This window comes from Macaca fascicularis, chromosome 10, assembly GCF_037993035.2.
Source record: "Macaca fascicularis isolate 582-1 chromosome 10, T2T-MFA8v1.1".
Taxonomy (NCBI): domain Eukaryota; kingdom Metazoa; phylum Chordata; class Mammalia; order Primates; family Cercopithecidae; genus Macaca; species Macaca fascicularis.
The window spans coordinates 95,080,464-95,097,982 of record NC_088384.1 but is presented as its reverse complement, the minus strand read 5'-3'; the positions used below and the strand labels follow the sequence as shown (position 1 = coordinate 95,097,982).

General features: G+C 43.5%; 1 protein-coding gene and 1 pseudogene across 14 annotated transcripts in view; one reads left to right on the top strand and one right to left on the bottom strand.

The window, feature by feature from the left end:
• Positions 1 to 7,254, bottom strand: part of DHX35 (DEAH-box helicase 35) — a 100,217-nt gene extending 92,963 nt beyond the window's left edge. For all 14 annotated transcript variants that reach the window (XR_010578665.2, XR_012419384.1, XR_012419383.1 and 11 more), the window contains exon 1: positions 7,197 to 7,254. Coding sequence is in view for 4 of the 14 variants with exons in the window: in XM_065523138.2 (XP_065379210.1) it covers positions 7,197 to 7,236 (40 nt within the window). In the remaining 10 variants the exon portion in view is untranslated. The remainder of the gene's footprint in view (positions 1 to 7,196) is intronic.
• Positions 7,255 to 14,467: 7,213 nt separating this feature from the next.
• Positions 14,468 to 15,330, top strand: LOC102132498 (haloacid dehalogenase-like hydrolase domain-containing protein 2 pseudogene; annotated as a pseudogene).
• The last annotated feature ends 2,189 nt before the right edge of the window (positions 15,331 to 17,519 follow it).

Sequence of the window (17,519 nt, the reverse complement as noted above, 5' to 3'; positions counted from 1 at the left end):
GAAGAGGAAGATATACAAGAGAAGCAATACTTTTTACCTCAAACCACTCGAAGGTATTCAACTTTAACTTTATGAAAGCATCTAGAAAAGTGCCTATGAGGAACCAAAAATCTTCCCTAAAAGCTTCACTACAGTGTCAAAAACAAACAAGATGGGGTCAGGTGCAGTGGCTCATGCCTGTAATCCTAGCACTTTGGGAGGCCGAGGCAGGCGGATTGCCTGAGCTCAGGGGTTCGAGACCAGTCTGGGCAACAAGGTGAAACCCCACCGGTACTACAGCACAAAAAATTAGCCAGGCATGGGGGTGTGCGCCTGTAGTCCCAGCTACTTGGGAGGCTGAGGCAGGAGAATTGCTTGAATCCAGGAGTCAGAGGTTGCAGTGAGCCAAGATCGCGCCACTGCACTCCAGTCTGGGTGACAGAGCAAGACTCTATCTCCAAAAAAAAAGAAAAAAGAAATGAGATGGCAGTCCCACTGGGCTCCAAACTGGCCACTCAGAACTGTATATTACAGAGCACAGTGTCTTTAGTTCTTGCCTCCATGTCCATGTTATTACTGAATTCTTAACGGAAGTGAAAGAAACCCAGTGGGAATTAGCTGAGGTAAAAGGATGAATCCTGTTACTGTAGGATGGCAATAAGGCTCAGAGATGACAGAAACTGGGCACTCAAAGCAGCCATGGCTTTCTCCTTCTCTCATCTTGGCACCTCTTGCAGGTTCCTTCCAGCCCCTTAGGTTGGCTCCTCTACAGGAGCTGGAAACACGGCTGCCGGCAGTGCCAGGGTTCACGCTTACAACTCCTCTACCAAGCATCCATCATTCATCCAGCAAGGACCAGCAAGGCTGGACCGAGGGCCCACTCCACGCCAGGCACTGCTCTAAGCACTGGAAACACTACAGTGAACAATACAGATGCCAGTCCTACCCTCACGGAGCTCACTTGCTTTTTTAATTCTTCCTCTCCGTGGAAGGTAACTTAGTGCATGAAGTGGTCATAAGTGCTATGGAGAGAAATAAAGACACCATAAGGGGGACTGGGAGTCCCAGGTATGTGTTGTAATGGGGGGTGGGGGAAGGTTCTTTTACACTGGACAGGCAGGGACTGACTTCTCCCAGCTTAGGTCCAATCCCCACGCCAATACAATCAACCGTGGCCAGTGGAATGTGATGCGGTAAATGACAGTCCCCGTTGCAACCATGGAATTGGGAGTGGAGAGATGGGAAATGCTATTCCCAGAAACTGCCATGCTGGGCAGATTAAACAAGAGATCTTCACCCCAGCTTCTTGCTAAGAACAATGACAAACCGGTGCTCATGACGGTGAAGAACAGGGAAGCCATATCCCATCCTGAAAACCTGTTGAAGGTTCCATACAGTTTTAGCTCAAACAAAAAAAAACTCAGGCCGGGCGCGGTGGCTCAAGCCTGTAATCCCAGCACTTTGGGAGGCCGAGAAGGGCGGATCACGAGGTCAGGAGATTGAGACCATCCTGGCTAACACGGTGAAACCCCGTCTCTACTAAAAAATACAAAAAACTAGCCGGGCGAGGTGGCGGGCGCCTGTAGTCCCAGCTACTCGGGAGGCTGAGGCAGGAGAATGGCGTAAACCCGGGAGGCAGAGCTTGCAGTGAGCTGAGATCCGGCCACTGCACTCCAGCCTGGGCGACAGAGTGAGACTCCGTCTCAAAAAAACAAAACAAAACAAAACAAAACAAAAAAAAACACAACTCAGGAGAAATCTAAGTTTAAATTGTGTGATCAGCTTCTATAACTTTTCATGCTGATTTGCTGCTGTAACCCTAGGACAGAACTAGGAGTAATAAGTAAATGACACAGGGTTCAGAATTCAACTCAATGTAAGGAAGAAATTTCTAAAAGGTCACACCGTTCAGCACTGGAGTATGCTGCCTTGTAAATGAATAAAAATCCTCCCTAGATCAAACACATGCTATACAGCCTCCTGCTGGGGCACTACAGTGACAATAACCAATAACTACCATTTCCTAGGTCTTCTGAAGTCAGAATCTGTGATGCTATGTGAAAACACAGGAGCTTTGTAACAAGAATACTCAGCTCAGTGACTTACTTTTACACTTTTTAGGGTTCTCAGATTGCTTCAACAATCTGATAAAGGCTATGAACTCCCTCTCCTAAAAAACACACCAGAATTTACCAGAACATAAAATTCTGGGGGTCCATAGACCCCCTAGAGCTAAGTTTAGAATCACTGACCCTTTAGATCTCTGACCCTCTTCCATTTACTTCCAGGAACACGGTTGTGTTTCAGAGGTTCAAGACTGCCAAAAATCAGGTAAGTGGGACAGTTATGTTGCTTTTGCCAAAATGTTGACCTTCCTTTCAACAAGAGAAAAGATGGAACAGGATCTGGAACAATGCCTGTCCTCAAAAAGGCGGGCTTCCTTTCCTTTCTTTTCTTCCCTTCTTGTCACTACATCTTAATAATTCCTTGAATTGTTACCCAAGAAAACAATTACAAAGAATACCTTATGCTCTTCTGCTGTGTTTTTGTGCCGAATTCCTGCCTTTTCATATCATGTTTTAAACCTTCATATCCTCTCTGGAATATTTAATATTTCAACGTGTCTTTTGTACTACTACATTCCTCCCTTGTCTCTAACCTACAGCCCAATCCATCTCTTCTGTTAGAAGCTCTTTTTTTTGGAGATGGAGTCTTTGTCGCTCAGGCTGGAGTGGAATGGCAAGATGCCGACTCACTGCAACTTCTGCCTTCAGGGTTCAAGCGATTGTCCTGCCTGGGTATCCCGAGTAGCTGGGATTACAGGTACGCACCACAACGCCCAGCTAATTTTGTAATTTTAGTAGAGACAGGGCCTCACCATATTAGCCAGGCTGCTCTCAAACTCCCAACCTCAGGTGATCCACCTACCTCAGCCTCCCAAAGTGCTAGTGTATTATAGGCGTGAGCCACCGTGCCCAGCCTAGCTCTTTTATAAGAACAGCTATGTCAGCTGATAAACAATGTATCTTCTCCTCATAAAAGACTTCCTTCAACCAAACCAGAACATCAGGGCTGCTTTCCCTCTATAAACACCTCTCCGTGGCTGCCTATGATTGATCTTTCCTTGAGAGTACGCTCTATGCTTAAGGGAGCAACACCTTTATAACTTTTGCAAACTATGAACATCTTCATTTCTCTATCTTAACAAGGCTGATATCCAAAATCCCACATTCCCTTTAACTCGGTTTTTAAAAATTTGAATGGTAACCCATTAGTGGGTTATGAAATCAACATAGTATGTCATACCAGCACTTTTTAAATAATGAAATAGAATAGAAAGCATCAGAGCACATTCCAGAAAGGAATACTGTTTATGAACAACTTTTTTTGGTTGTATATGTGTGCTAGATCACAACACAATATATTCCTTACTGTGGGTCAAGTCAAAAAAAGCTTAAAAGCTATTGTTGTAAAGTTTTTGTCAAGCACATGGTCAACAATCATGAAATATTTATCAAATGGGCAAACGAAAATGGGCAGGCCCTTCTGATCCACATGTACTTGCAAATTAAGTAAAAGATTTTTGTAGAAAACTCTCAGGCCAGTCATACAAGGCCCTTAAGTCACACTCCTAAGGTAGAGACCACACTTAAGGTCCCTGGACATGCTATTGTTACAATGTTTTAAATCGTTCATTTAAAACAACACATAACATTTTCCCATTCAGATCTGGGTATCAGGCTTCTTAGGAAAAAAAAAGATTGGGCAACTCTGAACCCATATGATAACAATTAGGTGAACCCGAGTACAGCTCCCTATTTTAGAAAGCATATGTAAGCTCTACTGTAGATCTCCACCGTACACATCTATCCAGTGTATGCACCCTCTGCACACTCTGTGACTAGGAGTCACGGGCTCAGGCCTACAGGATATGTTCATGATTCCAATGTCTAGCTTTATATCCAGCTTCAACCACCTCCCTGACTTTCGCCTTGCATTTCCCACAACCTACTTCATATCTTGAATTTCCTCACTAAAATAAGGGTATTATTGTCATCACAGAGATACTGTGACTGTTTAATAAGATGTATAAATGAAAGTGTTAAGGGCCCAATAACTGTGTACTAAAGCTATTTCCATGTCAACTAATAACAACACAATTTACCTAGACCAATGGTTCCCAAATTTTAATGCATGCTGGAATTCCTTAGAGACTTTAAAAAACACTGATGCCTGCCTCTTAGCCCTCCAAAGTTCTAATTTATTGGTGTGGGGTGCAACTGGACATCAGGACTTTTCAGAGCTTCCCAAGTGATTCAACTATAAAGCAAAATTAGAGAATCACTAACCTAGACAGTCACCCAACCCAGAAATCTGAGTCATTATTGACTTCATCTTCTCTCACATCTTCCTCTAAAATGTCTCTCCAACAGGCCCCTACTCTAAGCTCCCAGGTCAGAATTAAGGTGTTTTTTTTTTTAATTTTTTTATTTTTTTTTGAGACGGAGTCTTGCTCTGTCGCCCAGGCTGGAGTGCAGTGGCATGATCTCAGCTCACTGCAAGCTCTGCCTCCCAGGTTCACGCCATTCTCCTGCCTCAGCCTCCCAAGTAGCTGGGAAAACCCGGCTCATTTTTTTGTATTTGTAGTAGAGACGGGGTTTCACCATGTTAGCCAGGATGGTATCGATCTCCTGACCTCATGATCCGCCCGCCTCGGCCTCCCAAAGCGCTGGGATTACATGCCAGAGCCACCGCGCCCAGCCAAATTAAGGTTTTTAACATCCCTCCTGGATTTCAGTAGTACCTTCTCTGTTATCTTTCTAAAGTAAACCTGATTTGTCCCTGCTTAAAAACAGTGAAGTCGGGCTGGGCCGGTGGCTCATGCCTATAATCCCAACACTTTGGGAGGCCGAGGTGGGTGGATCATGGGGTCAAGAGATCGAGACCATCCTGGCCAACATGGTGAAACTCTGTCTCTACTAAAAATATAAAAATTAGCTAGGTGTGGTGGCACACACCTGTAGTCCCAGCTACTCAGGAGGCTGAGGCAGAGAATCGCTTGAACCCGAGTGGTGGAGGTTGCAGTGAGCCAATATTATGCCACTGCACTCCAGCCTGGATGGCTGAGCCAGACTCCGTCTCAAAAAAAAGAAATAAAGAAAGAAAAGAAAGAAAAGAAAAGAAAAGAAAAGAAAAGAAAAGAAAAAAACAGTGAAGTCTAAATGTTTTAACTTGTCATGAAGACCTTTCACAATGAGGCCCCTACCTACTTTTCTAGCTTCATCTCCTGTCATACCCCAAAATATACCCTAGCACTTAACACCATCACACTGCTCTGTTATTTTGGCTTTCTGGACATTCTAAAGGCACAAATTCCATTCTGCCGTTGTTCATGCTGCACCCTTTGCTTTGAGTTCCATTTCTCTATGAAACAAAACCTCTTTCATCCTTTAATGTTCACTCCAAAAATACCACCTTAATGAAGTATTTCTTATCCATACATTCAACTTTCCCTCTCTCTTCCATACTTCCATATAATTATAATAGTAACCTATCTAGTGCCAAGATCCTTTTGTGTGTTATTTTCATTTAATCCTCACAACAACACTTTGGGTAGGTATTACACCCAATTTACGGATGGAGTAACTGAGACTTTAAGAATTTAAGAGACTATCAAGTCATCAACTTAGTAAGTGACAGACACAATGGGCACTGCAGTCTGACTCTAGAGCTCATCTTTACCACCACCTTACTCTGCCTCATTGTAAAATCTCTTCTAGAGGACATCTTACTTTATATTCAATTAAGAGAGAGAGCAAAACTTGAGAGCAGAGCCCTGAGCATCTATATTTGTCTCCTGAACACAGGATTAGGTTTTCAATAAGTGTACCCTCAATGGATGAACTAAATAATGAAATAGAACTCTTATAGTAATTCCACGTTCTTTAGCCAAAATAGTACTCTGGTCTGATTTCAAACGGTTCATTCAGTTCTTTACTATACCTAACACTTTCACCTGTTACTAAAAGTGTGAACAAATTAAAAGTATTCATTACTTAGTAAGTTCCTAGTTTTTGGATGCAAGTAAAACTCAGGATGGATAATTGGCTGATGACTTGAAATGCTGAATCATAAAACTGTCAAGTGACAAACTACAAATTTTTAAAAAGCATTAAACACATCTCTTGCTTGGGTTTATCTCTCACATCAACATATGCATGGTCAGAATTTCAGGGAACCACTGAAAAATTAAAAGCTTTGCTTATATTACATTCTTGGTGTCATTTCATTTTTGCTGCAATATACTTTGCACATCCAGACCTGCAGGGGTGCAGGTGGTGTAAAAAAATCAAGCTGGTAGCTATAATTGAAAAACTTTTGTTTTTTTACAAGAAACTGACTGCAGAGAGGAAGTAATGCATCTAGTATGGTCTGGCATATACACATTCAATAAAAACCTGATTAATGAGTAAATATCAAGACAAAACAAGCAAAGCATTTTGTGATTGTGATTCGTGTTAGTTTGTAAGACAGGAAGTGGCTGGCAGCCAATATGAAGGAGTGTTCCCTTTTCTAGTAGACATTCGGAGTGGACAACAATTATCCTACAAGAAAATAACACACTCTCCCTTTTTTTGAGCATTTATTCTAAGTCTGACAACGCGTTGTGCTGGTATTCTAAGCCCACAGGATGGAAGTTATTGTTCTGCCCACTTTACAGGCAAAGAGGTCATGGCTTAGAGGCGTTAAGTTACTCGCCCAAGGTCACCCTACTACTACAAGGCAGAGACGAAAATTCGAATCCGGACAGTCTGACTCCATAACTTGGGCTTGCAAGCCCTGAGCAGCGAGCAGCATTGTCTGTCGGGCCCCAACGCAATCCCAGCGCGGTAACGAGACACGAGGGGGAGCTTTAGTATTCCCCATCTCGCGGGGTGGGCAGGACAAGCATCAGTAGCGAGGAAGACGAGGCCCGAGGAGGCTGGACCACTTTAACAAGGTCACACAGAGTTTCTGCTCACGCTCGGGGAGCACCCCCGAATCCCTTGGGACCACTGGGGCGCCTGAGCCAAAGTCCCCACCCGCACAGAGGCGGCAGCGCCCAGCTCGCCGAGGTCAGGCCTGCGAGCAGGTCTGCTGGCCCCAGGGCGCCGGTCACGGCGCCAAGACCGAAGTCAGGCCGCCGCATCTGCCCAGCGTTCCACCAAAGGCCTTACCGGGTCGCCAGAACTTCACCGGTCCCACGGGCGCAGCCATGCTGGGGTAAAAGGTCACGAGGCTGGCTCCACCCCACCGCCGTGCGCTAGGCCCCCAGGGCCCGAGGGGCGTGGCCCCCGAAGAGCCGCTGCCCAGGCGCATCGGGCCGTGTGACGGCCACGCCCCCATGGCTACCGCCCCCGTCTGAACCACGTGACCCGCCGCCCTGTTCGGCGAGCGCACCAACCCCGCCCCCGAGCCCACGTGACCCTGCTCAGCCATTTTGGAGAAAAAGGCGCGCTCCTCTGCTTCTCTTTTTAACGTGGAGAGTCGGTGATGCAGGTGACCTAGGAGCGTGGCGTGGCCTGGATGGCGGCTGCACACTTGGAAAGAACAGGCTTTGGGAGAGGACTGCTGGCCCGAAAGTGGAACCTTGCACGCAGTGGGCGTTGAAGCAGTGCTTTCTGGATTAAATAGGAAATACTGATGTTACCAGCTACCCCAACTTGGCGACTTCTGTTTTATTCTCAATTTCAAATTGAAGGGTAGTAATAGGAAGTACCTCGTGGGTTGGATTTATCAGTAAATATTGGGCGCCTGCTGTGGGCCCAGGTACTGCGGCACAGTGCCACAAATAAAACAATGTGAAATGATACGGAAGTCTTCAGGGACCATGAGGAAAAAACGGAAAACCGGACTGGGGGTGGGGTGGAGCGAATGGGTTGGAAGAAGAGACTAAAAATGGATACATAAATTAAGGTAGTCCACTAACTCAGTGCTTCCTCCAATTTGATGCCCTTGAGTCAAATGCTTGTTAAAAACACAGATTCTAGGCCTCGATCCAATTCTTAATCGATGTCCTGGAGCATAGCCTGGGAACCTGCATTTTAAGAAGCTCCTGAATTCTTAGGATTAACAAATTTGGGAAAGACTAATCCATCCGAGGAAAAGTGAGGTCAAAGAAAAAAAAATTACAGTAATCGAAAGGAGCGCTAAGGAGGGGTGATGAGCGCAAGTGGAGGAAATGACTTTCTAGGTAGGCAACTAATTGGAAGTGAGAGGCTTCAGAATCTATGCATTTTTAAAGCTGTGAAGAAAATTTTGAATTCTTTGAAATAAGTGGCATCATTACGGCAAGAGCAAGGGCTTTTGTGGACAGCTAGTCCAGATTTGGAATCCTAACTTTGCCATTTCCTAGCTCCTAGCTGTCATTTAATTTTAGTTGTAAATGAGGTTTAAAGAGGTATTAAATGAGATAACATGTAAAGTACCTAACACTGCAAAACATAGCAGGCACTGAATCAATGTTAGCTCTCATTACCTCAACTCAAACAGAGCAAATCCACCAGGGGGAAAAATCTGAATTTACTTGCATAGGTTCATTTAACAAATAATCTCCTTTGATTTATTTTTATAGTAATTAATATAGGGACTCAACACCTGTTAATCCCTCTGCCTAGAATTCTCCATCCATCCTTTAAATTATCCCTTAAAGGGCCAGCTCTAAATTATGTATCCAACTTAAACATTCCTCTTGTAGTCTAGGAACCTGTATTCTCGCTTTTGTGAGAAAAGTGACCTATAGTTTACCTGCCGCCACTATCACACAGGGAACTTACTGAGGACGAGGACCATGTCACTTTTGTAGCCCAATAACAAGTGCCTGTTGAGTAACGTATAGACAAACATCATGCTTTAGGCTTAGTTTTAGTTGACCTGTAGTTCACCTGCCGCCACTATTACACAGGGAAATTACTGAGGACGAGGACCATGTCACATTCACATTCGTAGCCCAATAACAAGTGCCTATTGAGTAATGTATAGATAAACATCATGCTTTAGGTTTAGTTTTAGTTCTTCATGACATTGAGTTTTCCTTGTTTTTTTTTTTGTCTTAGTTTTACTAACAGCCCAATATGGAAACCAAGGTTTATACATGAATATAAGGCAAAATGAAATAAATGCCACTTTTTAAGATTATTTCATGGCCTGGCACGGTGGCTCACACCTGTAATCCCAGCATTTTGGGAGGCCGAGGCAGGCAGATCAACTGAGGTAAGAGTTCAAGACCAGCCTGGCCAACGTGGTGAAATTCCATCTCTACTAGAAATACAAAAAAATTAGCCGGGTGTGGTGATAGGCACCTGTAATCCCAGCCACTTGGGAGGATGAGGCAGGAGAATCGCTTGAACACGGAAGGCAGAGGTTGCAATGAGTAGAGATCCGCCACTGCGCTCCAGCCTGGGTGACAGAGTGAGACTCCTCAAAAAATATAAAAAATAAAATAACTTCTCTATTTTATCTATTACTCATATAATGAAACCTTCCTGTTTATGAAGATACAGTAAATCGGCCATGCCTGTATTATTGGATCATAATCTTTTTTCTTTTTCAGATGGAGTCTTGCTCTGTTGCCTAGGCTGGCGTGCTGTGGTGAGATCTCATCTCACTGCAACCTCCCCGCCCCCGGGTTCAAGTGATTCTCTTGCCTCAGCCTCCCGAGTAGCTGGGACTACAGGCATGCACCACCACGCCCGGCTAATTTTTGTATTTTTAGTAGAGATGGAGTTTCCCCGTGTTGGCCAGGCTGGTCTCGTGGATCATAATCTTAAAGCTGGAGGAGACCATACTTAACACCTCGCTTGAATTTCTTGTCTTACAGGAAACTGAGGTACATGAAAGTTAAAAGGACTTGGTCAGAATCAATGAGTTAATTTAGTATCAGAACTAAAACTAGAACTCGGGCTTTCTAATTCCCAGGCCAGTGTTTGCTCAACCACATGGGCCTTTTAAAATCATTAGAGCTACACTCTCCTAGAAGAAAATTAGTTCATCTGCCTTAGAAAGTTCTCAAAGTCCAACTCTCCTCAAGGGGTTATTTTGCCTACACAGACTTCTGTTAGAGAAAACACTTAAATAGTAACCTACATGTTGATGTTGTGGTTTTATTTCCACAAATTAGGAATGGTCTCAATAGATTCTTAGTCTTCCTAATTATTTTCAAAAAGAATGGGCTAAAATAACAGCCCTAAAATTAAAACTGATATTTCTTGAGATGGCATCCAGAATTTATTTAGTTCATTGCCAACAATTCCATAAAAGTGTAATCATTTTGTTACATAAAGATGTATTTTGCAGCTTCCAAATGATAAGCTTTCCAGAAAGATAATGTTCCTCAAAATCATGTTACGATATGGAAGTTTTTCTGTGCCTATGATAAAGGGTATTTTTTGCTTTGAAATATTTCCAGACTAAACGTATTGACCATGTTCAGGAAGGCATAGAATTTAGGGTTTTCATTTTTATATCAGTTAAGACGTGTATGGATATAAGTGATAGAAAATCCAACCCAACCTCTCTTAAGCAGAAATGGCTCATGTAAACTAAAAAGTCTGGCTGGGCACAGTGGCTCACACCTATAATCCCAGCACTTTGGGAGGCTGAGGCGGGAAGATCACCTGAGGTCAGGAGTTCAAGACCATCTTGGCCAACATGGTGAAAGTCCGTCTCTACTAATAATACCAAAAAAATTAGCCAGGCATGGTGGTGCACGCCTATAATCCCAGCTACTCGGGAGGCTGAGGCAGGAGAATTGCTTGAACCTGGGAGTCAGAAGTTGCAGTAAGCTGAGATCACACCATTGCTCTCCAGCCTGGGCGACAAGAGTGAAACTCTGTCTCCAAAAAAAAAATAAAAAAAAAAAAATAAGGCTGGGCGCGGTGGCTCATGCCTGTAATCCCAGCACTTTGGGAGGCCGAGGTGGGCGGATCACGAGGTCAGGAGATCCAGACCATCCTGGCTAACACGGTGAAACCCCGTCTCTACTGAAAATACAAAAAAAAAAAATTAGCCGAGCGTGGTAGCCGCACCTGTAGTCCCAGCTACTCGGGAGGCTGAGGCAGGAGAATGGCGTGAACCTGGGAGGCGGAGCTTGCAGTGAGCCGAGATCGCACCGCTGCACTCCAGCCTGGGCACAGAGCGAGACTCTGTCTCAAAAAAAATAAAATAAAATAAAAATAAAATAAAAAGTCCAAGAGTAGTTCTGACTTGAGATGCAGCTGCATCAGGATTCTTTCTGATCATATTGATCCACCTTTTGCTGATTCAGGTGTAACATGGTAACGAAGTGGCCATGCCAGTTTTAGCCACCACATCCTCTTAAGCATTAAACCTCTTTCCAAAATTCCTTGGCAAAGTATTCCTGACAGGCCATGTATCCATCCCTAAATCAATCACTAAGCCAGGGAATCTAATGTACTAATTGACTCAGGCCTTGGTCCCACGTTCCACATCCAGGGTCAGGTTAGGTCAGCTTCAGCAGAACCACGTGGACTGAGAGTTGGGAACAGAAGCGTTCCCCCAGAGGGAAATCTGAGGGTGAGATTACCAGAGGATGAATGATTGAATGAATGAAGCAAAAATAATAGATGTCCATTACAACCACCCATGTATCCACTTGCTACAACTGTTAGCTTCCTAAGAAAAACACTAACTGCCCTTTGGTTGCCACCATCAAGCTAGGTGAGAGGCAGCCATCCCCCAGACTGAAAAGTGGTGGTCCTTTGCAGAATTGCTTTACTAAATTGCATTGTATCAGGATTTTTCCGAGAGTCTAAGGTGCAGTCTTCCACAACTTGTTGTAACATATGTAAACCTGTCTGGTTTGTTGGTTTGCACACAAATGATCACGTTCACACAGTTATTAGCATAAGCACAAGTGCTGATGCAGCTTCAAAGATTTGGGTACAGAGTTGTGGAAAGATCCACTGGAAAGGATTCAGCAACCAGAGGAGCCTCTGTCTCTTTGGCCTGAGGGACACACAATTCCGTGAAGTTGGGTGAATTGGGGACGGCCTCCTTAGGTCTGCAAGGTGCTTTCTATATAGGATGACTATATACTTTAATGTTCAAACTGGGACACTTTTGAGAATAAAAGGAGGTGTTAGCCAGATGGGACCTGGGGATAAGAGGCACCAACTGGAACTCTGCCAGGCAAACTGGGGCATACATCTAGGTGTGTGTGTAAACTTAGCCTAACAATGTTGATCTAAACATATTCAACATAAGGTATGTATTCCATGCTCACAGAATACACCTGAATACATTCACCTCATTTATTGCTTCAGACAACTGCCCCTGCAGAGTTCAGGGTACGGGCATGCCTCAGAGTATCTGTCATTGTTTATTATCGGAATGTGATTACCAGAATGTCATTTTTATAAGTATCATTTTTAGAAAAAGATCCTTGAAAGAAATTCTTATCTTAGTGCCCGGGACAATTTTGTTGTTTTAGAGATAGGGTCTCACTCTGTCACCCAGGCTGGAGGGCAGTGGTGCCATCACAGCTTACTACTGCCTCGTCTTTCCTGGCTCAAGCCATTCTCCCGCCTCAGCCCTCCAAATACCTAAGACTACAGGCACATGCCACCATGGGGAATAGTTGTCCTTTCTGTATCTGGATTTACTTTAATCTTCAGGACACTGCGAATGGTGTATCTGACCAGGTTTCTCTGTCTTCACTATTGGAAAGCTTAAACGTGTGGCCTCATGAAGTAGGTGTGTATGTCATGGTGTGCTCTTCAAGCCTCATTCCAGACTCCACTTTGCATCCCTCACTCTTGGGTTTCCTTCATGTAACTTTTCATTTACACAGCCTTGTACCCTAGCTTTTCTTGTTAGTCACTTTAAGTCCTATAAATAAATGACAGATACTCACCAGCCCAACTGCCTACAGAGGTGGAGGTGGGGTGGCCAGCCACCTTTTCAGTTGATTCCTTTAAGTTTAATAGGAGAATGTCAACTCTGCATGGATCAACCTCTAATTCAAACAAACCATCAGGGGGAAAAAAAAATTAGACAACTAAATTTAAACACTTTATTTGATAAGTTTTTATCAAAGTTGTTTAGGTGTGACAGTGGTAGAGTGGTTATGTTTTCTTTTTTGTTGTTTTTTGAAATGGAGTCTCGGTCTGTCACCCAGGCTGGAGTGCTCACCACCACCTCCACATACCAGGTTCATACCATTCTCCTGCCTCAGCCTCCCGAGTAGCTGGGACTACAGGCACACACCACCATGCCTGGCTAATTTTTGTATTTTTAGTAAAGACGGGGTTCACTATGTTGGCCAGGCTGGTCTTGAACTCCTGACCTCGTGATCCGCCCACCTCGGCCTCTCAAAGTGCTGGGATTACAGGCATGAGCTGCCACGCCTGGTCCTGGTTATGTTTTCTAAAACAGTTACGTTTTAGATATATATGCTGAAATATTTACAGCTAAGTCTGCGATGGCCAAATCTGACAGTAGACAGAGGAATATAATTTTCTCCCAGGGAGGGATAACAAATATTTTTGAACTACATAGGCTGCCACACTCACCCCCGGCTCCCCTGAGAGTGGAACCAGTAATCAGCATTTTAAATGCAAGCACCCAAGCACCCCAAGACTGATGCAGGTGGTCCTCAGATCTCACTTTGAAAAACTCTGCCCTATAAATGATACTTTCTGGACTTGACTCCAGAAAAACTTTGCTTACTCTGAGAGACTGAGTCATTTTCTTGGGACTCCATGTATCTCTTGCTCTTATTTCTAATTGTTGGCCACACTCTCAGAGAATAAAGATTTTGAGTCCTGCTCCACAAAAAGAGCACTCTGTGGTCAGGTAAGTTTGTGGTAGGCCATATACTTGCCCTGCTCTGAGAAATTCACTGTGATCATTACTTCAGAGCTCTGAATCGTCCTGCATTAAAGAACCTTGTTTAAATTTATTTGGCCCGGTTTCTCACACTAAACACAGAACCTTTGTTATGTAATCCTATTAATAGTTCCCTAGAACATTGAGTTAAAATTCCAAACTACATTAAAATACATTATCACAAGCTGGGTGCAGTAGCTCATGCCTGTAATCCCAGCACTTTGAGGGACTGAGGCAAGAGGATCACTTGAGCCCAGGAGTTTAAGAGCAGCCTAGGCACCATAGTGAGACCCCACCTTTGCAAAAAAAAACAAAGAAGTGAGCTGTGATTGTGCCACTGAGCTCCAGCCTGAGCAACAGAATGAGACTGTTTGAAAAACAAACAAAAAGAATTATTACAGATTAGGACTTTGTACTTACATTTGTTAATGAGGCTGTTTTAATTTTCCATTCACCATTGCAGTAACTGCCCTTTCTCAAGGTACACTCTCTCCTGCCTCCATACTCCATGTAAAGAAATAGTCAGCTGCGGGGCTTTTTATCCCAGCTGAGAGGAACCTGCAGCCAGTGTGGCTGGCTGGTTTTGCCATTAGCGGGGACCTTTCCTGAGGACGGCGTACGGAGTGTGGGGAATGAAGGATGGCAACACGCCATGCGTTAGAAGCTGTTTTGGTAGATCTCAGTGGCACACTTCACATTGAAGATGCAGCTGTGCCAGGCGCACAAGAAGCTCTTAAAAGGTTACGTGGTGCTTCTGTAATCGTTAGGTTTGTGACCAATACGACCAAAGAGAGCAAGCAAGACCTGTTGCAAAGGTTGAGAAAATTGGAATTTGATATCTCTGAAAATGAAATATTCACATCTCTGACTGCAGCCAGAAGTTTACTAAAGCAGAAACAAGTCAGACCCATGCTGCTAGTTGATGATCGGGCACTACCTGATTTCAAAGGAATACAAACAAGTGATCCTAATGCTGTGGTCATAGGATTGGCACCAGAACATTTTCATTATCAAATTCTGAATCAAGCATTCTGGTTACTCCTGGATGGAGCACCTCTGATAGCAATCCACAAAGCCAGGTATTACAAGAGGAAAGATGGCTTAGCCCTGGGGCCTGGACCATTTGTGACTGCTTTAGAGTATGCCACAGATACCAAAGCCACAGTCGTGGAGAAACCCGAGACGTTCTTTTTGGAAGCGTTGCGAGGCACTGGCTGTGAACCTGAGGAGGCTGTCATGATAGGAGATGATTGCAGGGATGATGTTGGTGGGGCTCAGGATGTTGGCATGCTGGGCATCTTAGTAAAGACTGGGAAATACTGAGCATCAGATGAAGAAAAAATTAATCCACCTCCTTACTTAACTTATGAGAGTTTCCCTCATGCTGTGGACCACATTCTGCAGCACCTGTTGTGAAGCAATGTGTGCGTCTGAAGCAACTTGAAACGCAGCTTCTTATTGTCTGGAATGAATCCCTGACCAACTCAGTGCCAGCATCGGTAGACACACACCAGTCAGTGCTGATCGCTTTTTAACCCTCTTTTGTTGTGCATTAATTAGAAAGAAAGGTGTTGAATTGCGGCCAGCCAGTAAGCCTTGCTAATCTCTTTTGTTTTGTAACTGAAGATGAGACCCAAAGAAAGGGAAAGCTGAGATTTTGTGCCATTCCTTTTAAAATATTCATCAGGTTAGGCAGGGCTGGGAGGGAGAAGCTACCACAGGGAAGAGTGTTCTCTGCTGTCTCCTCACTGGAAAACAGGGAGGGAGGATTTCAGACTGTGAAGAAAGTTGAATGGTGGTTTTTAAATTATAAAGTAATGTATTAAAAGGTACATTAGGCTGTAGTTCTAGTACTGAGTTCAACTGTGAAATCCATCAGATGTGCCAAATGGAGAAGACAGAAAGTAACAAAGAGAATTGTCCTTTAGCCCAAGTGATACAGTGAATTTGCTTTAATAGATGTTGAAAACTAAATTTTCTACTGTATTCCCAGCATGGGTGACTTCTTTTTCTCTTCATTAGCCAGAGATGACTAATTTAAATTTAGAACCAGAATTTAATTTAAAATAATACTTCCATTAATAACCTATTCATTGCAGATACCTATTATACTGTGTAACAGTTGTTTTGGAAATTTTATGTAAAATTAAAACTATCAGTATTTTACAGATGTTTTAATTAGACATTGTTATTAATAGGAACAGTGCAGAAACTGGAATCAAGCCTTGTAATGTCTTATAGACCATGCATTTTTGAAGTTAAGTGTCCACTAGGGTCCTATTAACTGTACATTTGCAAGATTTCATTATTTTTGCCTCTGACACTATGGGAAAAAATTTTTAGAAGCTATTGGGACAGATTCAAGCTTTTATGTACTTGGTTACTACAGCTGTAAAATGAAATCTCGTCTTGTAGCATGGATTATTCCTCTCATGTTAAACCCACCAAAATGAAGGGGACTAAATAGGTAATGATTTTCCTAGTGCATTTGCACACTGTGACAACCCTGGGCCTTGCAATAGTTTTACAGGGCTCTTGGGCATTGAGTTATGAGGATGTAATTGTACATCATTGTAGTGTTCACCTTATTGAAGCTCACTCTGATGTTAATGAGCTTCGGGTTTTGATGCTTGTTTAGAGATCAGCAGTCTTGGATGGGAGGGAACAAAGCTAAATAAATCGTAGTTTGGTGAAAAAAAAAAAAAGAAATAGTCGTATAACAGAGTACTGCACTTAGAATCTAGAAACCTGTGTTTAAATTCTTGTGTCACCATTTACAAGCCATGCCATCTTGAATATGCTACTTAATCAGAGCCTCAGTTTCATCTGAAAATTGGAAATAACAGCTATCTAACCTGCATAGCTCTCTGCTACATTGCTGCAAAGATCAAAGATGACACATATGAAGTGACCTAAGTCTGCAAGATGATTTCAAGTAACAATATGTTTACTCGAGGCTTAGCTCAGAGTTGTTTCTAAGCAGACATGGATCAATTTCCTTACATTTGCTTTACAGCCACAGATTACAGCACTAACCCAGTAAATAACCTGACCACCAAAAGGGAGTCCTGGCATAGGCGTGAGTGTAGGGGCACTCATGATCCAAGTGCATCAGCAGTTTATGTGGCAGATGCCTTCCCCTGCTGTAGATCTTGTTTGCTGTAGCTAAGTCAGGAGAGGGAGGAAGCCATCATTTAACTCCCTTCCCTTTTGTCTGTCCATGAGAATGAGACAAAAACAGGATTCCACAGCCATACCAATCCTGATTAGCAGGGTGTAGAAACCAGTTACATTGCCTGCCACTGGACCAGGAAACCTGGATAATTGTCAGTGTCCTCTTTTGCCCCTACTCTAGGATATTAGATTGTAAATCACTGTCAATACACCCAACTGATGAAATGAGGCCCATGGGGCCACCAGAGTTAATATTGGGAATGAATATAGGAACATACACTAAGGCCTCCTTTGGTAGACAAGCAGAGTACCAACGTGCCAAGGACCTACCGAAATAGCTCAGGTTTCTTCTTCAAAAAGAGAAAAGGCAGAGCATGTGCAAAGGCCTGCTATTTCTGGCCAGTTTCCTCACTCAAACTATACGGTAACATCAACATTCATGATGCTAATGAAGGTTAAGTGGATCTATTTTCCCTTCT